This window comes from Trachemys scripta, chromosome 6 (genome assembly GCF_013100865.1).
Source record: "Trachemys scripta elegans isolate TJP31775 chromosome 6, CAS_Tse_1.0, whole genome shotgun sequence".
NCBI classification, from domain to species: Eukaryota; Metazoa; Chordata; order Testudines; family Emydidae; genus Trachemys; species Trachemys scripta.
This window is the reverse complement of record NC_048303.1, coordinates 76,772,189-76,797,387: the sequence shown is the minus strand read 5'-3', so window position 1 is coordinate 76,797,387 and position 25,199 is coordinate 76,772,189. Positions and strand designations below refer to the sequence as shown.

General features: G+C 38.8%; 1 protein-coding gene across 1 annotated transcript in view; it reads left to right on the top strand.

Annotated features, from left to right (window-relative positions):
• The window catches only part of FBN2 (fibrillin 2), a 254,198-nt gene that overhangs the window by 86,481 nt on the left and 142,518 nt on the right, over nt 1-25,199 (top strand). The window contains exons 8-15 of the mRNA XM_034773456.1: nt 1,808-1,933; nt 8,103-8,255; nt 9,006-9,239; nt 11,756-11,893; nt 16,931-17,050; nt 17,679-17,804; nt 18,989-19,111; nt 20,945-21,067. Coding sequence (XP_034629347.1) covers nt 1,808-1,933; nt 8,103-8,255; nt 9,006-9,239; nt 11,756-11,893; nt 16,931-17,050; nt 17,679-17,804; nt 18,989-19,111; nt 20,945-21,067 — 1,143 coding nt within the window. The remainder of the gene's footprint in view (nt 1-1,807; nt 1,934-8,102; nt 8,256-9,005; nt 9,240-11,755; nt 11,894-16,930; nt 17,051-17,678; nt 17,805-18,988; nt 19,112-20,944; nt 21,068-25,199) is intronic.

The following is a 25,199-nucleotide window of genomic DNA, read 5'->3' as shown; positions in this document are numbered from 1 at the left end:
AGCGCTCAGGCAGCTCGGCTCTTAAACAGAGCCGAAGAGTCAGGGGAGGAGCAGAGCCGGCGCCGGAGGGGAAGTCCCCGGTCAGCATTTTCCCGGACATGTTCGGCTTTTTGGCAGTTCCCCCCAGACGGGGGCTTGATTGCCGAAAAGCCGGACATGTCCGGAAAAAAACGGACGTATGGTAACCCTAACGTTAAACCCTCCCCCACCCCCATCTCCTGGTGCAGCCATGACTAAGGAACCAGAGGTACTCATGGGTCAGAGCCAGTGCAGAAGCAATAGGATGATCCTAGGAGCTCTGCCAGGTTTGGGGCTGTGTCCCAGGACTTTCTTTAGAGGAGTGAAAATTCCAAGTCCTGAAGGGACTGTCTGGGGGACCTCTGCAAATTGATCCTCTTTGAGAGTTCTTTCTTCATAGCTTCTTCTGAGCTTTCTTTATGAGAAATGACGTGGGTCCAAAAGTTTGACTTTTTGGGGGGGGGGGTTGTTTTATGGGGTAAAACTCTCTTAATGTCACTTTGCAACCAAGAACTTAAATGCAAACTGAGCCAAAAACACCAACGTTTTCCAGGCTTTGGGTGGTGCAAAAGCCACAGAGTTCCATATGCTTTCAACTGGAAAACATAAGTCAGCCCAAGTTTGTTGGAAACTTGGCCCAAGCTTTCTCAGAATTCATCCCAGGTTTAACATGAGCCAGGTTTCAAGTTTATTACAAAACCTGAAAGATGGCAACTTTAATTTGGCTGCAGGTTACATTTAAGAGAGTTACTCAGAGCTCTAATAAACGGAGGTCACCATAAACAAACCCAGTGTGGAACTAGAATTACAAAACAACAATAAAAAACAAAACCACTACCACCAACATGCCTATCTAAAAAAATGTTCAGGTTGCAAAGTGAAGCACTCAAAACTTAGGAAATGCCTGATACTTGAAACTGCCCCCTTGTACTTATGCATTATGATGCAGTCTTTACTTACTATGTGATCAGGTATTTCTTACATCCCAGCCTACTCCCCCCCGCTGCTCACCTCTCAGCATTACAGTCAGACTGTCTCGTCCTCACTGTGTGGGCACCAATATGGGGAGCATTGAAAAAACAAGTGTGTGTTTAGCTCCTAGTACATGCTCTCAGTTCTGATACCCAGCATCACGTCACTCCACAGGTTTTGCTCTGGTCAAAACTTGCTCCATTGACTTGGTGGTATCTCCGTTCACATGAGATGCGACCACTGCTTTTAATGGGACTGTTTGCGTAACCAAAGATTAATTCTATGAAAGGATGTACAATGATTGAGTCCATTCTTCTGAAGACTACAGTACAGTTTCTTTGAACTACTTGTGGCTCGCAAAGCATCAGGAATGCAGCTGGCTCTGGCTAGCTCACAGCATGGGGAGCTCTTAGCAGGCGCAGGGGGAATGTTTGGGGTAGGGCTGATCGGTGTTGCATCTCCGCTATGCTCACCTGTTTTATGGTCCCAAAGCGACCACAGCCATCTGATGTGAGTTAGAGCAGCGTCCAGACTGCTTTAACCTACTTCAGGATTTAGGGTGGCACAGAACTGGAACATACAAGGAAAGCTGGCACTGTGTGATCAGTCAGTTTTAAACAGACGACCTGCAACTATTGCTCTGCAAACCACAAGTGTTTCATCAACCACAATTTCTGAACCATTGCAGTACGTTATTAAACCTGAGCTGCATTCTAACTGAATGTAATGCCCTTCATTTTTTTAAAAAAATCTCTTATTTGAAAAGCATTATATGCAAGTGTTTTGTTAATCACCTGCTTCTTCCTTCTTTGAATAGATATCGATGAGTGCAGTATCGTTCCAGGAATCTGCGAAGGTGGCGAATGTTCTAACACAGTGGGAAGTTATTTCTGCATTTGTCCACGTGGCTATGTCACATCTACAGATGGATCCCACTGTATTGGTAAGTACATCCTTCTGTGGGTTCTTGGGGCATTCTCAAGCCAGAGGGAGGGATAGCTCAGTGATTTGAGCATTGGCCTGCTAAACCCAGGGTTGTGAGTTCAGTCCTTGAGGGGGGCCACTTAGGGATCTGGGGCAAAATCAGTATGTGGTCCTGCTAGTGAAGGCAGGGGGCTGGACTCGATGAGCTTTCAGGGTCCTTTCCAGTTCTATGAGATAAGTATATCTCCATATAATAATTAAAAAAAAAATAGCTTACAAGCTGGGGCTATTGGCTGAAGTTCTCTTCTCTAATGGGAATTTTTGCCAGGTGATCCACACTGTACACAGGCACACTGGCCTTTCTGCCACAAATCCGAAGTCTGTTCACAATGTCCCAGTGTGCAGTCCTGTTTAGAGTGCCACTGCAGAGCGGGAGACTCTGCATGGGCTCTCTTATGGCCCAGGACCCTCAACCAATACAGTAGAAATATGGTTTGGTTTTTTTACAGTTATATTTCCAGTTCTGTGCCTCTGCAACTGGGAGCAGGATTAGACTCTTAGCTAGGAAATAATAAGCCACAGTTGTGTGGACAGACATGAGAAATTAGAATCACACTCGTTGCTTAACTCTGTTTCTGTTGAAGTCAAAGGCAAAACTCACCTTGATTTCAAAGGAGCAAGATTGAGTTCTTGCTTAATATTTCAAGGTCTGCCTTGCATAGGCGTACTTTACCTTCTGAATGCCAGCAGTAGAAGTGCACTCATGTAAACTTAGAAGACATCTACAGGAAATGAAATGAATTGCTATTTCATTTGGCTTGAATGGCCTTTTTCCATTTGTAAGAATAAAACAAAGATCAAATGTCAGTAGTTAGAGCTCTCTGGATCTGACTTTTTAAAAAATCTGTTTCTGTCCTTTTTAAAATATGTGTTTGTTTTTAGATGTGGTAACGTGTGTCATGGATCTTTTCACTATGTTTGTTTTACAGCTGCATGTATGCCAAGTGTACGGTTTTAAATGTAATGTTGACTTGGCTGAAAATATCGTTTACCCTGTGCAATAAACCATTAGCTGTTAACCTACCATCTTGTGTCACTTATAATGTAATATCTTGAGGTGGTTGTGACACTAAGAAGTAGCGTAGATGTTACATTCTCAGGCTCAGATCCAGCAAACACATAGGCGTGTGCATAACTTTATGTGTTGAGTTGTCCAATGATGGTAAAGTTTCTCATGCACTCAAGAGTTTGCAGGATTGGGGTATAATTTGCTTGCAGAATTCAGGTGCAAAGTAAGTGAAGGGCAGAATGGCAGCCTGTTCTGTTAATTTAGATGGAAACAATGGGCCTAAAGAGTCAAAGCATGACGCTGCCACTGTCCAGTATCAAACAGCGTTAAACAAGATTTGGGCTTTGATACACAGAGACATCAGCCTGCTTAGTACTTAAACAGAGCCTCAGTCTGCTGTGCTGGCAAATACACCATTAAAAATCCTTTTGACCTTTTATTAAAAATACAGAAAAGATGGGAAAAACAGTTAAAGCATTTGAAATATAAAGTATTAAGTATGGCATTCATTTTAAAACATCCGTTGTTCCCTTTCGTGTTAGCTGGAGAGAGTTTTTTTAGAAGTGCTCCCCACCCACCCTTTCTTTGACAGTCTCTTAGATGGTAATAACTGTCCTGTTTGGGGAAAAGCAAACAGGTTACTTGAACTGGGCTGGAGTTGTTGTTGCGGTTATCGATAAAGCCCAACCTCATTTCCTAGAAGACTGAACAAGACAAATACACGCAAGGGGGAGAGAAAAGAACAACAACGATTAAAACTATGCAGCTTGTTTCTGATGTTGACTTTCACGTGTAATCTTGCTTCTGGAAAAGCCCAGGCATAGCATACTGTCTTATTAGCCACTCTGAGGCCTGGCAAATTTGTACAAGCAACGGGCATTGTTCTTATCTGCTTCTCGTGTTGCAGGCTTATAATAGCAGTTTTGCAAAATATACAGTCTTGGCCAGTTAAGCCAGATTTTTATTTGACAGAAGGAAAAAGTAGAAGGATAGAAAAGACAAGAAATAAGGTGATGACGGAAGAGCATATACAGGATCTGTGTGTCAGGAAAAAGTTTTACATCCCAGCTGGGATTCAGCAGAAGCCAGTGGAGGTGGAAGTGGCAGTGTCATGGGGGGAGGGATAGCTCAGTGGTTTGAGCATTAGCCTGCTAAACCCAGGGTTGTGAGTTTAATCCTTGAGGGGGCCACTTAGGGATTGGGGGCAAAATCAGTACTTGGTCCTGCTAGTGAAGGCAGGGGGCTGGACTCGACTCAACTCAATGACCTTTCAAGGTCCCTTCCAGGTCTAGGAGACAGGATATCTCCATTAATTAAATCTGGGTCCCTCTCTTGACCTGTCTGGTCAGGATATCTTTCAAGATTAAGACAAAAAAGATCTGATGGTGTTACACTAGAAGCTGGGATCCTAGAAGACAGTGGGGGTGGCAGCCATGATGGTGGAGCTTGCCCCTTCCTCTTGTTTCAGTCAGTACTTCATTCACATTCATCCCAAAGTCTCTTTCTTCAGAATCTCAAAAGCGAGTGATGGGTAGATTAGCCCATCCCCTCATTATTTTGTCCACCAATTAGGCCTAGTTTCTGACACACCAGTTTTGGTTAATTGATTTCTGGTACCACACTTCTCTTATTTGTCAGACCCGATCTTAACCCAGCCCTTGAGTTATATCAGTAGGCCTTTTTGTTTGGACTAATTCAATCTCCCTTTTGCATCTTTTCCCATCAACATTGATTATTATATTCTGATATTTTATGAACTTCCACTCACTTTTTACAATTTCACTATTAGGGTAAATTTACAGTTATTACAACAAGCCTTATAACTGTGAATTAACCTTTTTCTGTCAATTTAAAGTAGACATTTGAAACCATTGGAACAATTTTGGGTCAATAATTTTCTAGATTTTATTTTTAATCAAAATACCAAGTTATTTTATGCAAATACCTATTTTACCATTCCTGTTAGTCTTCTTAACCTTCCAATTACTTCAGTAATGCAACAAATCAGTAGCTGAGACTATGGCAGTAAAATAGTTCACTGCTTTTGAAGGAACTAGGGTGTCACAAGCATTGGCATGTAACATGCTGAATAAATGCTCTTGTTTTATATTTTTCCACCCAACTCAATAAAAATATATACAGAAGTCCAAATTTTAACTTCTGAAGCACATATATGATTCCCACTGAAGCCAGTAAGAGCTGCATATGCATATTGTGTATGTGTAAAAATTTCCTTCTGACTTAAGTTCTAATTTAGAAAAATAGGATATCCATCTGCAACAACTGCACTTTCTCTACGAAGAAAACTTATTAACACATCTTATCAAGTAAACAGAAGATTCCTTATCTTCTGATTCTTTTTTATTCTGGAAAAATTACTTGGCTCTTAAATTATTAGAGTTCATATTAAGTCAAAGAAAGCATTCTGCCAAAATTAGATTATTTAAGAGAAGCCTGAATGGTACTTCAACAGCCAGGTGCAGTGTATTAAGTAAAACTTCGCTACATGAGAAAGTTGCTGACATTAAATTTGTTGCATGAAATATTAATTCTTTGGCTTGGATAGGAATAAAACACATGGGAAAGTGTACGTCTAGGAGTCCGATATTTCTGTACTGGCTACGTCGTCTGTTAGTCTGAGCAGACTCAGGAGTCCTTAAATCCATTACTGATAGAGTGTGACTTTAGATAATCCACTTATTCTCTGGTGCCTCAGTTGCTTCACCTGTAAAATATGGATAATGAGCCAGTTTGTCTCCAAATTATTTTTTTCCCTGATTGTGTCCTAGGAACAGGCAGTAGAGGTATGTTATGGAGAACAAGCACATATGTGCCCACACACACACACACAGCTGTAGGGCATAGGTCCTGCCATACCCACTGGCTTGAAGTGGTTTCCATCATATATAGGGTTTACAGTTTGGTTCAATGCCTCCCAGCACTCCCACTACAAAAAAAAAAAAATTTCAGCACCCCTGCAACGGGGTTGGTCCATGAAACTTCCAATCTCCTGAGATCTATCACAGACTATGGTCATCACTGCCAAGGCCCTGTGCTGTTTCTTGTCCCACTTCCAGCCCCTTCTAGCTATGCTTTCATACTAAGCAACATAACGCTCTTAGTCTTTAAGATTAAACAGTCAATACAGTTTTAAAGTGCTTAATGACTATAAGTGTGGGACTGAAGAGTCTTTTTAACTTGCTGCACCAAGTAGTTGGAATGAAGTAGTCTTAAAATTATAAAGGGCTTTTAGAAGAAACACGAATTGCCATTTTTAATGTCGTATTTGTTTGCTTCAGCTTGTACCTTTATATTTTATAGTGCTGTATTGGTTTTTGTTTGCTTTTTTGGTTAACATCCTAAAACCTAATTTGAGGTAAATCTGTAGCCTTTACATTTAAAAAAAAAACGGAATAAAGCCCCTAAAGTTCAACTGAACACTCAAAGAATATCTTGATAATAGTTCTTGCGTTTAGAAAGGCCCTGTGAATTTAACATGACACTGTCAAGGCTGTTAGGCCTTAAAATTAACATTCTGGACATTACCTCACTGTAATGCTTACATGAAGCTTAAATTTGATTTCAGTGTTTGTAATCCTCCATCACTTCTGGACCTTTTTTGCTCCTGCTTATGTTGAACTTCGGAAAACAGTCTGATAAAAATTCACAGCCTGTTTCTGCTGCCATTACTCATACTGAACAATACTTTTTCTTTGCTAATAGTCCTATTGCTTTTGGTGGGACTACTCAGAGAATAAGGTACTATTCATTGTGAGTAAAAGTGGTAGATTCTGGCCCTACATATTATATCAGATATTACATCATGAAAGAAACATCAAGAGCCACATTTTTAAAAATCTTAGGGCAATTACTCTTTTTGTTAGGACAACTACAGTTTTTTCTCATGCACAATTACTAACCCCTGTGTCAAGCCAGTTCTAGAAAATTTATGCACATTTGTAGTTAGTCAGTGGAACTTTTGTTGTGAGTAGAGCAAGGACGGTTTGACACATCATTTGCACGTGTAATTTAGATGTGTAGTTTTGAAAACCTGCCTTAAATGTTCTGAATTATATTCTTCAGGCCAAAGTAGCTGGATGTGCAAAAAATACTACAAATTGGGCAGTTCAATTTAGCACCTAAAAAAAATTGATCAGGAAAAATTTAGCAGAGTCTAATGTTATTAATCCAAAGTGAATTGATTTCAGATATGTTATTTAACAATCCTAAAAATGAAAAGGTTTATTGCACTGTTGAAACGTATATTGTATACCATATGTTGATAGTATAATTGCAATGTAAGCTATTGTATGCAATTTTTGATAGTTGGCCACTAATTTTGATAACATACATTTATCTTTGGTCCAGTCCTGCTTCCCTTTAGCCAATTTGAGTACTACCTTACTCTGTTATTAGTTCCAGTTCAATGGCTCTACTTGCCGCGTAAGGGTGTAGGGTGTGCACAGGCTTTATGTTGGGCTAGATTGTGCATCTACAATACCCCCTTTGTAAGGGACTGCATGTAAATGCATTGCCCCAAGAGCAGCACAGGGAGGAAATTATGCCTTGGAGGCTCCAAAAAGTAGCAGATTACTACTTCCTGGCCAGCAAATTAGGTTGTGGAGCCACCCACTTCCTGACTATATACTGGGGGAGGAAACAGCAACCATACAATATTTGCTTACTTCTAAATGCCCAGAACAAAGATCTGAGGAGGCTGCACAGGTTTGTTTGGGTATGTATGGAGGAGAAGAGGGGTTTCTTACTCTCCCGTATGTTCCAGGATACCTACACCATGTTCTGGCTAATAGAGATTAAATATGTGGTCATTTCCTTGAGGAGTCTGTGAAGGGACTTGAGGGGTTTCCCATGGCTAAAGTGGAAGTAGAGGAAGATGAGTTTGGTAGCAACATTTTGGATTAATGCAAGATTAGTGTCACTGAAAAATTATGGCATTGCAATAAACCAGTTGTTGATAAACTTTGTCTGACTGTATTTAAATTTGTTTTTATACAACTTTTCAATTGCTTTTCTTGCTATTACTCCTAGTGTTTGCAATCATGGGGGCAAATTTCTAAAGGACAATTCATATTAGTTTGTTTTTTTAATTAATGTCCAGATCAAAGGGCAGGCACATGTTTCTCCAGCTTGGTGAATGGTCGCTGTGCACAAGAACTTCCGAATAGGTTTACCAAAATGCAGTGCTGTTGTGAATCTGGTCGATGCTGGGCCATTGGATCTGTTCCTGAGATGTGTCCTGTGAGAGGCTCTGGTGAGTGGTTTTTGCTGCCCATTCCAGTTATGACAGAGGTTGTTGGAAACATTTTAAACTACCTTAAAATCAAAGCTTAAAAAAAGTTAGGAGTTACATTATTATTCATTCTTGTGTTTTCAGTATGGATGTTTCCATCTGTGAACCATTTTTTCTGGTCCATTATTACTTAGGACCAGTTTCTGTAACCCCCTTTTGTTGACATTGGAAGTAGTTCTTGTGAACTGATGAAGATTTTGTGGTCAAGCTCAAAGAGAAAATGAGTCTGAGGATCCATAGTTCATTACAATGTAAAGGAACAGCTGCTCTCTTTTTCTATAGATTTCATGTTTCTTTGAACTGGCAATGTACATGACATGAATAATCTCTCAGCCTGGCACTCACATAGCAACTTTCCACATTGGTGGCGTAAATGTGTTTTCATTTTACCTACGCTAAGATATCTGCGGGACAGGGGTTAGCATACTTTTTTATCCATTCCCTGCCAAATGCTACACCAAACAGCTAGGAGTAAATTATAACACGTCCTAGTATTACTGTACATGGTATTCATTAAGTAACACCTGTTATGACTGTGAATGCCTCATAAATATAGGAGTAGAAGAGAGAAGACAGTAAATTCCAAAATGAGGAGTTGTTACTTTATTTTTTTCTTATTATACAGAGTTCTATATTTCAGCATCTTCTTTACACACTGAATTAGGCAAGACTGTTTTACTGTATGTCTCTCTGTGTGTTCTTTTTTTGTAGATGAATACCGCAGACTTTGCATAGATGGAGTTCCTGTAGGAGGTGGTTCCAGACCTGGTGGACCAGGAGGCAATGGATTCCTTCCTGGTGGAAATGGGAATAGCTATGGCCCAGGAGGAACTGGATTTATTCCCATTCCAGGTGGCAATGGCTTCTCCCCTGGTGTAGGAGGAGCAGGTGTTGGGACTGGTGGCCAGACTCACACTGGAAATGGTGCAATCATTACTGGGCTGAGTATGTTTCCTTGTTGTTTTTTAATTGTTTCCCTCTGTTTTTGATTAGTTTTATTGCTTCTTGCTTGTGTTTCTTAGGCTTTATTCTGAAAATGAGAACCTCTCTCTGAATACACATCCTTACTAATGTAATTGCATATAAGAAATTTTGTATTCTTTCATGACAGTGAATTTTCTAGAGAGTTTGTCCCTTTTTTCCCAACAAAGATCACAATACAGACATGTTCAATATTTCTTTATTTGGGTTACAGAGATTAGCTTTCTTATTGGTCCTTCATACACTGTAACTACCTCTATTTTTTTTTTTTTACAATCCCTCTGTTTACCAATTATTTTCACCTTTTACTCAATGAACTCCTCAGTAAGTTGTATACCTGCAGTGGCTTTAACCTCAAATTTCTGTTCATTATCTATGAAACCCACACACCTTCTGAGTATGGTGTTCTGTCCCATTTAGTGGCACCGAGACCACTTAGAGAGAGAGATTAATGAGTCTGTTCTACAGCCTGAGCTAAGAGCCATATGGCTTTTACCTCATGCAGTAGAGGCTCATTCATTTAGCTTCAGAGGCCCTAGGTTCGAGCCCGCCTGCCAACAACTGGGATCTGTCGGTATTACATCTACACATTTGGTAAAAATATAAATTGAAGTAATATACATGTTATAAATTATACAGGGGTGTGATATATTTATCATTCACATTTCTGGATCCTCTACACTCTAGCCATTATTCCCTCTACCTGGGGCTTCTTCTAACACTCCAAACTCATGAGTTGCATCAGCTACCCAAGATTTAAAAAAAAAAAAAAAAAACTGCCAGAAAATTGTCCATCAAATTCCACCTTCCTGAATCAGTTTCAGTCCCCAAAATCCCCAACTACTGGAGATGGGACACTAGATGGGGAGGGCTCTGACTTACTACAGAGAATTCTTTCTCAGTTATCTATCTGTCTGGTGGGTCTTGCTCACATGTAGCTGATCACTATATTTGTAGTTGGGATGGAATTTTCCCCCAGGTCAGATTGGCTGAGCCCCTGGGGGTTTTTCACCTTCCTCTACAGCATGGGGCACGGTCACTTGCCAGTTTACACTAGTGTAAATGGTGAATTCTCTGTAACTTGAAGTCTAAAAACCATGATATGAGGCCTTCAGTAACTCAGCCAGAGGTTAGAAGTCTATTTCAGGTGTGGGTGAGGTTCTATGGCCTGCAGTGTGCAGGAGATCAGACTAGATGATCACAATGGTCCTTTCTGACCTTAAAGAGAGTCTGACTTGAAACAGTTTTCTTTTTTTTAAATAAATAAAAACTTTATTTTGTTCATAGTCATAAGATCTATAATCCTGCTACCCTGCAGAGGTAGAAGAGGAAGTTTCATTCCATGAGAGAGAGGAGATTTCTAGCTTCCCAGTGGGATCGAACATTCGCTTTTGGATCCTGAAGGGTCTGAGATGTCAGTTTTTGAAGCCCTCCCCCTCTATATTTTTATATATAGAAAATCCATTAAGTTATTTTTGGAGGCATTTTACATTTATTAGTTTTAATTTTTCTCTCCCTCTCAGACTTGCAGAATTGGACTTACAGAGATTAAAGCTTTACAGAGAGAGGGATACAAGAAATAATTCCATAAATGTTTTTAAAATTACCTTAAACATTCCTAATGTAGTTTTTCTGTAACATATAGCGCATATACAAAATATATAATGGCATGGTGTGATATAAAAGCACTCATTCAGGATTACCTGCACATCTCCCCCGTTGCAACTTGTGAATAAAGCAGTCATAGCAAATTCATGATGCTAAAACCTTTATACCATGCTATCATGTGTTGCCGGTACATATAAAATCTGTGTGGTAGTAACATCCATGCGATACACTGTAGACCTATTTTATCAAGCAGCTTTGAATATCTTACCTGCATACTGTCCACCAATCCATCGCAGTCAGTATTACTAATATTCCAAGCCACTGAGCCGCCAGTACTTTTGAAACATACTACTAGAGGAAATCTTTCCTTCTTTTTCTTCCAAATGTGGAATTGTCCCTTCCCCCCAAAAATTACTGCTTTGGCCCAAGACCCAGGATGAACAATAATCAGTTACTAATACCTTCTGCAAGTGTTGCAGGATCAGGGACATAGTACAAAACAAAGTATGGAATATTAGGATAAATACACCATAAATAATAAAGTCATAGTAATGAATTACCTGGATCCAAACCCAATGATACCCCTCTCATCAGACATTCAATGTAAAAAGTGTATCATAACCAAGGCCATTTGTTTAATTTTTTTCTGATTTTAATTTATGTCTTTGTTATCTTACTGTCCTATCAATAGTTCTTGGAAATACTTCTTTTTAAGTATTTAAAGAATACCTAAACTCACTGATTTGTTTACAGAAAAATTGTAAACTTACTGATTTGTTTAAAAAAAATAGTTAAAAATAATTACAGATTATGTTATGCATGCCTATTTCACATTCTGATTCAACTTTCTCATCTTCTGTAATCTGTTTCAGCAATCCTCAATCAGACAATAGATATATGTAAACACCACCCCAATCTCTGCTTAAATGGACGCTGCATACCAACAATTTCCAGTTATCGATGTGAGTGCAACATGGGATATAAGCAAGATGCAAATGGGGATTGTATAGGTAAGTGTACATTTTTACAGATAAATATTTCGTTGTTAAATCCTTATATATTTCATTTTTAAACCCATTTCTCTAAAAATGAGATTTTAATTTTGAGTGCATTTTATTGTTTTCTCCACAGAATGTTGTTAGTATTATTGGTCCTTGTGAAAAAATAGTGTGAGAATTATAATTCTTTATACTGGGACAATGTGTAAGTCTTAAAGGAACAAGCTTTTCAACTAAAATTGCTATGTATCTCAGTAAAGAATAGATCTTTTTGTTTATTATATGTTAGTTGGATCATTGTACATCTATCCTCACACTTTGTGGGCCAGATTCTGCTCTCATTTACTCTGAATTTACAGTATGGTAACTCCATTGTTGTCGAGTTAGTGTGGATATATACCAAAGTAGCTGAGAGCAGAATTTGGTCTATATGTGTGTTTTACTCACTCTTGAATGTGAATGGTAAAGGGTTTTTGTAAAGATCCCAATTCGTTAACAGAATTTATGTACAGACTTAAATACCAAATGCATTTACATTATAAATCAAAATACTTGAAATTACCTGTGAAGAACTGAATTCAGTATTACGTGTTTTCCCTTCAACTGCTGATGACACACTTTTAAAAGGCAGAAAGAATGCATCTCCTACTCTATTTTAGTGGTTTGTGATGTCATCAATTCTTGTAAGGCAACACAAAGCATGGAACGATAACAGAACTGCTAAGAAGAATTCTGTTTTCAGATATATTGTTTGAAAAAATATTTGTAAGTTTTAATAATTATTTCTGTGCCACCGTGAAAGAGAGAAATTAGAGACAGCTATGTGTGAAAAGATTCATGTCCCATTAGGGGGAGACACTTCATAATGGCAAAAAATCTTACTGCTCACATCTGTTTTCAGTTATTCCCAGAACATAGGACAAGAAAGAGGTCCTCTACAAAGGGGACATCTTTTGCCTCCAGTCATGCTTTGTGTATTCAGGATCCCTCTCAACCTGGCTGACTTCTATTTGCTTACTGTGCAAAATTATTTTAAGTACAGGCTAAAATAAGTCATAAGTAGAGTGTGCAACAGCTCCTTGTGCCTCTGCCCTGGCTGGCAAGGTGGTTATAGAGCAATTTTTGCTGGCATAATTAGGATTTAAGAGGAAGTGTCCAGGGAAGTGCATTGTGCAGTGGGAGATGCATAGAACGTCCCACCTTGCACCCCTGGCTGAGAAGATTGGGAGGGTTCACACTGCTGCTAAGCTTTCCTGCCCTGGGCACCAACGTGGGTCTGCATAGTTGGGATTTGGATGTCAGGAATTGGTCTCTACTAGCTAAAAATAGGGGTATATTTTTGTGTTCATGTTGTAGTGGAGATTCCTGAAGGTTTCTCATTTAGCATCTGATCCTGTACCATTGAAATCAGTAGGAGTTTTAACATTGACGTTAGTGAAAGCATGTTCAGACCCCTAGGGAGTAATGATGAAATTTGCTGAGCACATCCTGAAAGCTGCTATGTATCCTGAATTCATAGATTGTTAAGGCCAGAAGGAACCACTGTGATCAAGTGTTCTTTGACAACCAGTAGTACATAGGCCATTGAATTTCACTAAGTGGTTCCTGCATCAAGCTCTTAATTTCTGAATTCCTATTTGGTGTTATATGAGGGGGGGAGCATATGTAGGGGAGAATTGGTCTACACATATGTTCTGTTAATTATTTGGGATGTACAGTATATATTTTTACATTTTTATGACTATTTTGCCATTCACTGTTAAATGAAAACAGAGTTTTGTACTGGCAAAAATCTGAAATGACAGCTACTCCAGGAATAAATTTTGAGTTGCAGTAAGATGAAAATAGAGTCAGATAGTGACAAAAACAGAAGGTGCTATACCATCTGCAGGAGAATCTCATACAAAATCAGAAAATGAGGAAAGACTAGGTGTGTATAAGAAGGATTTCAATAGGGTCAAGTCCATCTAGGTGTTGCAAATATCACAATGCTAATTGGGGGCTTCATTCTGCACTGATCTACATTTTGAGTAACCCTGTGGGTTCCAGAGGGATTGTACAGGGTGTATGGCAATTGGCATTAAAAAGTCAACATTTATCAACAGTTACCAAGCAGAGTTATCTGAGATCTCCTGTTTGAAATATAGCAAAACAATCATAGTGTCTCAAATGCTATAGTTAACTGTTGACTGGTGAATGGCAATTGCTGTATGTCAACCCAGAGTTTGAACCTGGGACTTTAAGTGGGAACTTAACAGCATGAAATATCTGTGCATAATGATATATATTAAAATAAATTAAACTAAAGGACTTGTTCAAATCCAATTTGGATTCTCTTCTGGTTACTGAAAGAACAGATTGAGGCATTGGGAACAGCTACATTTCACTGTATGGGGTAAGGTTAATAATATAAAAATGAACGCTCTTTCCAGACTATTATGATCTGTTTGGCTCCTTACCCAGGGAAAACCCCAAAGGATATTTTAAGAAGTTAAAAAAATTATTAAAGAATTTTTATGGGGTAAGGCAGAAAAAGAAAGTATGACTTTTTCCAAAATGGTCCTGCCAGAACAAAAGGGTAGGTTAATACACAACTTCCAGTCCTCCAATTATACTGTACAGCTTTCATCATGAATCATTGTCTACCGATAAAGAGATAAGATTCACAACAATCCTTAGTGGACTGATACTGAGCAGTCTAATAGACCATCAGTTCCTCTTTCTGAATTGATAGAAGTCTGTGTTGTAATAACCCTTCCTTGTTATCACTGTGTTTGCAAAAACATATTGAATAAAATTGTAAAAATATTATAGAAGCATCAGTAGCAATACCACAGTTACAATTGTGTTGAGATTGTACTTACAGCTGGATTCAAATCCCTGTATTTTATACTTTTTTGTCCTCAGATTTAGCACAACAGATCTTCAGAGAACAATCAAACTTTCCATAGAATATTTTAGTGAAATTTTTGCGTACTGTTGCAGATTAAATATTTAAAAATTGAGAGATGTGGGCAACAGAAGGAAGTTAGTTGAGGTTGAAAAGGGAAAATGATGAGGGGAGTATACATGGTGAAGGACTGTATAGTCTGAATACTTATTTCCTTGCTTTTGACAGTTTGCTTTGGTGGGGATATCCTTTCTAGTAACCTGAACTCAACGTTAACAGCTTTTTTTTTTATTAGAATATATTTAGCCTGAGTCCCTTTTATCACTAGTATGTAATAATACAGGAAAAACCCAGATTCATATTTAAATACAAGGAGTCATCTGGCACACATGGATTGAAAGGGATTTTGTAAGCTTAAATCCGTTATTTCACAGGGGAGTATTGTTTTCCTTCTCTAGGGTTTATGAATTCATTGATAATGAGAGTAGTTGGCAATGCATATCAATTTGCTTTACATTTAAGCAGCTGACAAATTTGCCTAGAACTTTTATTCTAGAAAAAAAATAATCTTTTTCTATACTAGAAACCTTAACAAAGTAGAGGAGTATAGTGTTTATATTTATAAATTGCTCCTGTTCTCCTCTGTACTAGGGCAGGATAAATATATAATAGAAGTCGTTGGAAGTAGGATGTTAGATAAAACGTTCATGAGAAACTCCGATTCAGAGTAGATCTACAGTTGAGGGGCTTTGTTTTGAAGAAATTATGAGCAATCCTTCTGGGCAGGCTGGCTGAGCACTGAGCCAAAACATCCAGAGGACGGATTGGTCCACTGCTCATGGGAATAAAACATTCTTTATGGCCAAGAATTGTAGAGCTGCCTCTGAGTGGGGATCTCGTGTAAATACATAAAATTCTATTCGAGGACAACAAATGGCTTGTCTAAACATATACAGACTGAAAAGCAGTTACAGTCACTGCTTTCTATATTCTTTCTAATTCCTTGATTTTTTTCTCTTTTCTTCATTTTGCTTCATTCTTTTGGCTTTCTTGCAGCGATGCTATCAACTGCACATTCAAATGTGAGTGTTTTAAAGAGCTAAATGCTTTTTGCATGAGGAGAAGGTCTGTCTGAATCCTTCATTTCTTTTTCCTTTTATTCTCTTTGCTATTTACCAGAGGGCCCTAAATTCATCCAGCCAAGAATATTGCTATAAATCAGCTTGCTAAAAGCACTGTTCTGTGTAATCCAAAATCTGTCTGAAATGTAGTATGTACATGCGATTATTTATAACAATGTGAGCATTCACTATTGCATCCTGTGCAATGTGTGTTCTTGCTTGTGCCTTAGCTAGTAGAAAAGCTCAGCTGCTGCGATTTTCAGTCTCAGAACAATCCTAGAACAGCACTTTTATGTTGTGAAACTCCAACAGCACATGTTCCTTTAGAAAATGGATAAAAATAAATCACCTTATTTATTTACCTTTCCCATTCCAGCCAGTTACTTCCAACGTGTAATGAACTGAGATTTAACGTCAGGCGTTATTTACAAAGTCCAAGTTTGAGATCATTTGGAAGGCAAGCAAACTACATCCCAACTCAGGGCCAGATTGTATCTGCCTGCTCCCAGGTGTGAAAATGTGGGTAAAAGATACAACTGGACTTCCTTCATCCTTATGTTGGGGCCTCAATAATCAGGATACGTTGCCCAGACATTGCTATCTCAGCTGGAATTCCTCTAAGGAGTCCTGCTTGATTGTTGCATTGTAGACCCTGCTTATTATTCAAAAGAAAGAAAGAAAATAAGTGGTTGTTCAGTTAAACAACTGAATATGAAGCTGAACAAAGGATTTTTCAGTTCTGTTAGGCCAGGAGTTTCAAATTCTTCATAGCTTTCTTTTTCTCTTCTCTCTTTTAGGATACATTTAAGAGATATAAAATACTATTTGTATTCTCTTCCTTTTTTGAAAATGTGATTCCATAGTTATACTAAAAATAGGTGTGTGTGTTTGGGGAAGTAATAATTTTGCACCAAGAACAGGCTTCAAACTTCAGTGTTGAACTTTTAATTACCTTATTTCTTCAATCATAAAATGCTGTACTTGAAAGCAAATTTATGCTGTGAAGTCTCTAATGGTCTTATTTTCTGCTGCCAACAGATGTTGATGAGTGCACATCAAACCCATGCACTAATGGAGATTGTGTTAATACACCTGGATCCTATTACTGCAAATGCAATGCAGGTTTCCAGAGAACACCTACCAAGCAAGCTTGCATTGGTAAGAAAATTTGTTTACACATCTGCATACTATACAGATGTTATGCTATATCAGATTCTATTGGAGTTCAGAAAATAATTATTAGCGTTCTCTTTTTCAGTTAACAATGACAATGATGTAAGTGCTTTTTAATTACAGTCGTAATGTTGGCCTACCCTTGGGTTAATTCTATAGATACAATAGTGATTTAATTTTTGGCCTTTGCCATTCATCTGTTCCTTCTGGTGACCCAGTTCACTTGGCTAGCTGGTTTAAATTGGAGAATACACAGAAAAGTAAGGCTATACGTATTTTAATAGACTAATTATTGAACATCACTACAAACTAACACTGTGCAATAGTCTTATATCAGTATAATAAATATTTGACAGTGTAAAGCTATATTCATACTGGGAGTTCAGGAAAATGAGGTCTTTCCATCTTCTCAATGTTTCTTTCTAGATAATATTTACTGTCAGGCTCTTTTAAAAACAATAGCTAGTAATGTGTCACTTTTAGTTCATTGATGGAGAGTCATCTTATGGAAACCTTGTAAAGTGCTGTGAGGAGGTACAATGTTTTCTTAATATTGTTTACTCATTGAAACTCTTAGAAGATTTTTTTTAATGATTTTTTCTCTCTCACTTAGATATTGATGAATGCATACAGAATGGCGTTCTTTGTAAAAATGGCCGGTGTGTGAACACTGATGGAAGTTTCCAGTGTATTTGCAATGCTGGGTTTGAACTAACAACGGATGGAAAAAACTGTGTTGGTATGGAGAGCTTGTCTTTATACAAGGACGAAGCGCCAAAGGGAGACTCTGATTTAACATTTCTAGAAGTTACACTTCACAGAGTATTCTTGATCTTCAAAGATGGAATTTTGTGAAATAAGATCTGGTATGAGGTGAACTCAGAGCTTCACTGGGGTCAAGCTGACAGTGTGAGGAGCTGCACCAAGTAGATGGTGTATGGAGCTGCACCATCCCAAAGGGAGTTCAGAAAGGAATTGTCCTTCGCAGGGTGCAGTCTCTCTGTGCATAAGTGGGTGGGGCTGGGGTAGAAGGGAAAGGGAGGGTCAAAGCCATGATCCCACCTCCTCCACACCCCTACTTGCCCCCTTTAGGTTACTGTTCACCTCTGGAAGAATATCAAGAGAGCAGTCTCTGTGTTGTCCTGAGCAAAAATCCTGCAATTGTGATAGGTATTTGTGAGGGTAGTGCAAGTGCCTGCTTCCCCTTCCTCTTAACTTGCACCAACATAAGGACTTGTAACAGTTTATCCCCATAATGGGCCATTGGCCTATTCATGTTTCTGAACAGTAAGTTTCCTATTTTTAGATTTTAAACTCTGGCTGTGGGGGCTCAGCCTTGGTAGGAGTTTGTACAGCACCTAGCACATTTTAGTCATTGTGCAATAACAGTAATAGTAATACATTTAATATAAAGGCATTTAGATGCTATAATATATTTATATAATTTCTTGTTAATGACTAGGAAGAAGGTTATACTTCTTGCTGGTTCCTTCATATTTAAATGCTTAGCATAAATTGTTTCATTTTCTGATAATTCCTGATAGTCACAGAGTTTAGTACAGAGTGGACCATACAATTCCCGTTGACAGTTCAGGGCAGACTCCAATATGCAATCCACAGGTAACAGCATGTCTCCCTTTAATCCCATAGCCTGAGTTTTACTTCTTTGCCTTGTTAAAGAAGATGGGTATTTTTATTTCTATTAAAAAGATGAGAAACTTGCATCTGCAACAAGCTTTGAATTCTTTAAGGTAGTTGAACCTTGTTCTCCCTTCTCCTAAGGTAAGAGGAGTCACCATTTACTACCGTGCCTTCTCTGTTGAAATATTCAGGGTAAATGATGTTTTAACTCTGATGTCTTGCTCCTTCTGTTTCCTCAAGGCTAAAGGGGCATATATCATTTTCTGTGCTCTGTTTCTGCAGATCATGATGAGTGCACCACCACCAACATGTGTTTAAATGGGATGTGCATAAATGAGGATGGTAGCTTCAAATGTATCTGTAAACCAGGGTTTGTCCTGGCTCCAAATGGGCGTTACTGTACTGGTATGTATGATTGTAAGATAACACATTAGGACAATCTTGATCGAAACCACCTTTTCCTATTTAGTGAATCATGTAAGAATGCAAATCTTTTGTCACATGGACTTAATAATTTTCCAATATCTTTCTTGTCGGTACAGTAGTCATCTAAAACTGCCTAAAATACTCATTTATAATTCTAGAAAGAAATTACAGAACCATGTAATAATGGTGTGCAAGATACAGTGGTTGGATGGCTTGTGAAAATTTGTGGGAAACACTGTAGCTGTAATTAATTGTTTAAATTTTATTCTGTAAAACACTTCAAAAAACAGTAACAAGAGTAGCAATATGAAAAAGTTTCAGAGGTTTTACTTTTTATGAATATTCAAAAGTCAATTCCCACTTCAGTTGCTTGTTGCTCTAGAATTACATAATGTTTATTAGGACACCATCACATAGGGCTAAACACAAGCTTCTTCATGGAGAAAAGGAAAATTTTGAACATTTAAAGAATGGAGCCTAATCTAACTCCATTTAAAGACAACTGTGGAAGTTGGATTGGGCCTTCAGTAGAAAGGTATTTCATGACCAAACTCATCTGTGAACATTTTTTCTTTCTGTACTAAAATTGGATCTCTTATGTGAATCTGGTTCCCTTTAAAATAAGCATGTAGCTTTCCAGTTCACACTTAAAGGTTCTTTTTAAGCTGTACGTTTAGATTAAAATTAGTATGGCTTGACCATAAAAAGATGAATCCACACTTTTTTTTTCAACTGCAGAGATATATGCTATCTGCAGACAAAAGAAAAAGTGTAGGGTTAAACCCTGTAACTTAAATCAAATTTTAGAGAAAGGGGGAAGGGAAATCCTGACGTTCTTATATTTCTGAGTTGCAAATTACCCATAAACTTGCTGAGCATAAAGAAAACAGGGGAAAAGAAAGATAGGCTGCCTGAACTAATGAATGGTATTCATGAGCAGAGGTTAGCTGGCTTTGATTTAACTCAAGTGTGGTATGAGACTGGCATTGAGTAACAAAGTATTAGTTCATAAGAGGAGAAGACTTCCTTTCCTTCTTAAAAAGCACAAATAAATTGTCAGGCTTGAGAGAACAACAAAGTCTTACCAGGTTTTGAATTTTAAAAATCAGTTATTTTTATTAAAAAAAAATTAAAAATTCCCATCACCATGAATTAACTCCTAAAAGATTGACTGCGGCATATAAATGGTGGCTACAGAACAATGCTCTAGTAGTGAACTTTATTACAACATAATGTTTTGTTCAACCACCTCATAGTGAATTCAGTACTTCGATGCTGCAATAACAGGTGTCTTAGAAAAAACAAAGTGAGATAAATCAATAGTAGTGACACTCCATTTAGAGTACTTCACTGTGAAAATTGCATGACTGGCCAAAGTAAACCTCTCTTTGCAGAGTTTGATCCTGCACCTTTGAAGTTAATAGGAGTTTTTTGTCACTGACTCCATGGAGAACAGCATCATGTCCTTAGTGAAGTTAAGTGAAGCACTGGCTTTGCTAAAAGATAATTATGCCATAATTATTTATATTCTAACTTCAATTTTGAAACACAGTATTACTGTGAAATAAATGGCAGAAAATAAAGTGAAAAAATCTGCAATTGACAAGCTAAATATAGAATCTCTGATACCTTTAGACTCAACATTTTTTCTGAAAATTTGTTTTAAAGTACATTCCCTTTGGCTGAGACCTTGCATATCAAGTTTAACAGGAAAATGCAACAATCTGTCAATTACTATGGTGCCATGAGGCAAAGCTTTAATGACATTTACTCAAAAATGGCAATAAGTGAATTATGTTTCCCTCTGGGCAGATATTGATGAATGTCAGACACCAGGAATTTGCATGAATGGTCATTGCATCAACACTGAAGGTTCTTTTCGGTGTGAATGTCCACCAGGCCTGGCTGTTGGGGTTGATGGCCGTGTTTGTGTAGGTAAGTGAGATTTCTTCAATGAAAAGCAATTAGAACTTCTTATTATGATTTACCAAAGTATAACATTTAAAAAAAATCAAAAGACATTCTTCTTGATAATGTTGACATTTGTTGTAGATTAAAATAATTATATAGGATTCATTCTGCCACATGGTTGATAGTTTGTGATTACAGGATCAGACACTGGTGTGTCTTCATCTTCGCTGTCTCCTGTGTCTTTTTAAATACATTTCCATTCCTGAGTCAGTATTTTCACTTGTACATCTCACCCTTTCCTCTAATGCCAATCACTCACCCCAAATCATTGGAAAAAATAAACCACTTTGGTCAGGGGAGGGGAAAGAAGTTGTATTCTTTTGAATATATTGTTTCTCTCATTTTCACCTCTTTCCCTCATCCTATGAAGATCAAGTAAAGCAAACAATACTCCAACAGGAGAAATATAAGAAATTATCATAAAAATGCAACCTAAGTAAACATTATTTTATATGGACTCATAAATATTTCAGAATCACTGTGTTTGGTGGCGTGAAATTATGCTGCACAATGTGCTGAAAATTAGAAAATAAAAAAGATTAAGGAAAAAACTGAGCTTCTCTATTCTTAAACTAAGGCTGCCAAATCACATAGCTCTCAGCTTCATCCAGGATGGGTTTTAGATCACTGACAATGATCCCTCGCTTTCACAGGCCTTGGGAGGCAGGCCAGTCCTCGCCCACAGACAACCTGCCAACCTTAAGCATATTCTCACCAGCAACCAAACACCGCACCATTGTAACTCTAACTCAGTAACCAATCCATGCAACAAACCTCGATGCCAACTCTGCCCACATATCTACAACAACGACACTGTCACAGGACCTAACCAGATCAGCCACAACATCACCGGTTCATTCACTTGCACGTCCACCAATGTAATATACGCCATCATGTGCCAGCAATGCCCCTCTGCTATGTACATCAGCCAAACTGGACAGTCACTACGTAAAAGGATAAATGGACACAAGTCAGATATTAGGAATGGCAATATATAAAATCCTGTAGGAGAACACTTCAATCTCCCTGGACACACAATAGCAGATTTAAAGGTAGCCATCCTGCAGCAAAAAAACTTCAGGACCAGACTCCAAAGAAAAACTGTTGAGCTTCAGTTCATTTGCAAATTTGACACCATCAGCTCAGGATTAGACAAAGACTGTGAATGGCTAGCCAACTACAAAAGCAGTTTCTCCTCTCTTGGTGTTCACACCTCAACTGCTAGAAGAGGGCCTCATCTTCCCTGATTGAACTAACCTCATTATCTCTAGACTGATTCTTGCCTGCATATTTATACCTGCCTCTGGAAATTTCCACTATATGCATCCGACGAAGTGGTTATTCACCCACAAAAGCTTATGCCCCAATACGTCTGTTAGTCTATAAGGTGCCACAGGACTCTTTGTCGCTTTTTACAGATCCAGACTAACACAGCTACCACTCTGATACTTGACAGTACTGTAAATGTGCATGTTCACTGTGTTTAAAGATGTGTATTGGAAAAAAGGCAATATAGATAATTATTATTGGGTGCTAGCAGATGTTGTCTGATGGCTTTTTATCAGATTTCTTTTCTGTAGTTGGCTGTTTGCTATTACCGAGAGATCAGATTGGAAGAAGAACATGGTGGTACTTAAAATGATCAGCAGTGAAGTAGTTAACTGTGCCAACATTTAAATTGTCATAATTATGCTTCTAAGTTAAGATAAATGTAGTTGAGATAAATAATACAGCAGTTATCAGCAATCTTAGAACTATTCAACCAGATCAAGGATAAAGGGATATAAAGAACCATAGTTCTTTATAGTTGAAGCATTCTGTTCTCTGCTGATCCCTGCTAGAATTATGGCCCTATAGAGCACATTATAAGCCTGCACATCTAAGAACAACCCTGAGGCTGAACTAGGCCCTGAGGATTGGGATAACACAAAGGTGGCTTAAAACTAATGTTAGCTCCATGTACTGAAGACGCAGTCCATTATTCCTACCTGCATGTCTACAGACACAGGAAGATTGTACTGCATCAGTTAATATTGGAAAGGGTATCTCTAAAACCATAAGGGCTAAGCACTTTATATTCTTATTTTAAAACTAAAATTTTAATTCTGCAGAAGCTGGGGGATTACCAAAATAAAACCACTGCAGTGTTCCACCAAGTGCCAGCTCAGTCTGACCCATTCAATTACAAACTCCATTTAGAAACTCCAATAGGAAAAGTCTGCATGGTTCAAGGAGTGAAAGGAAGCTAATGTGAAAAGCAGAATGTTCCTTTACTCTATTTCTAAATGAGAATACTAAATATGTACAGTATTTTAATAAATGCAGGAATTTTATTATAGTTAATTAAACTTATGCTAAGGTTTAAACCAAGAATTGTTCTCACTGATGTTTCAGCGATGATATTTGCTTATATCATGTTAATAAATATTGCCAATAAAGTATTCAAATGAGCACAAACAGCCTGAGATGGTATTGTATTAGGGATTTCACAATTAGGGCACAGTAGCAGAGCCAGCTTTAAGTACTAGCTATGCAACAACTTTTTGTGGTCCACACATTTTGGGGTCCAGGCTGGTCTGATCTCACTTTCTGGGAGTGAGACAATAGTGGGAAAGGTTTCAGAGTAGCAGCCGTGTTAGTCTGTATCCGCAAAAAGAACAGGAGTACTTGTGGCACCTTAGAGACTAACAAATTTATTAGAGTATAAGCTTTCGTGGACTACAGCCCACATCCGAAGAAGTGGGCTGTAGTCCACGAAAGTTTATGCTCTAATAAATTTGTTAGTCTCTAAGGTGCCACAAGTACTCCTGTTCTTTTTAATAGTGGGAAAGACAGTAGTGGGAATCAACTCAGTGTTTAGTTTTCTGTGCTCTCCTTTACCTCCCACCCCCAGTGTTCCAGCAGTTTGGGGCTTTACAAATTGTAAGGCAGCTCAGCACAGTGAGCGTACACAGCTGCAAATATTTATATAATAAGATTCTTTGCTTCAAGAAGGAAGGAAGGAAGGAGGAATCTTATGTAATAGCTTTGTGCTAGCTTGTGGTGAATTTGGACTAACCATCAGTCTAAAGAAAACCTTGATTATGGCCCAAGGTCTCTTGACTGCACCAGAAGTTTTAATAGCACCATGATAGAAATTGTGTACAAGTTATGCTATTTGGGACCAACTGTATCGGATAACTTATCTCCAGATGACAAGATTAATTCTGGCATCAGAAAGGCAAGCACCACATTCGGCCAGCTGACCAAGCGTGTGTGGGATAACAGGAAACTAACATTGAACACCAAGATACAGGCCTACCAGACTTGCATTCTGAGCACACTGCTGTATGGTGGTGGACTGCCCCCAGCAGGCTTGAGCAAAGGCTAAACATCTTCCATACCCGCTGTTTTCACTGTATTGTAAATATGAAGTGGGAAACATAAGTCCACAACACCGAAATACTTGAAAAAGCAAAATTGCCAAGTCTACTCATCGTTCTTAGACACAGGTATCTCCACTGGCTTGGTCATCTGCATTGAATGCATGCATTCCAAAGGATCTCCTTTATGGAGAATTTGCAGATGCTCCAAAGCTACTAGGCCAACCTAGACTCAGGTTCAAGGACATTTTGCAAAAGGAATTTGAAAACTTTCAACATCAAGCTGGGGAGGATGCAGTTAGCAACAGGTTACACTGGAGGATTGTGCTGCAACAGTAGGGTTACCATATTTCAGCAAGCAAAAAAGAGGATGGGAGGAGCCCCACCCTAGCCCCGCCCCTGTCCTGCCCTAGCCCCGCCCCTGCCCCACCCACTTCCCGCCCCCTCAGAAACCCCAACCCTCCCCCCCCCCCGCTCTTTGTCCCCTGACTGCCCCCTCCTGGGACCCCTGCCCCTAACTGCCCCCCCAAGACTTCACCCCCTACCTAAGCCTCCCTGCTCCTTGTCCCCTGACTGCCCCCTCCTGAGACCCTCTCCCCAATCCTAACTGGGCACCTAGGACCCTACCTCCTACCTGTGCCCTGATTGCCCCAACCCTTATCCACACCCCCAGACAGAGCCCTGGGACTCCCACACCCCATCCAACCACTCCCCACCCCCTGACAGCCCCCCCC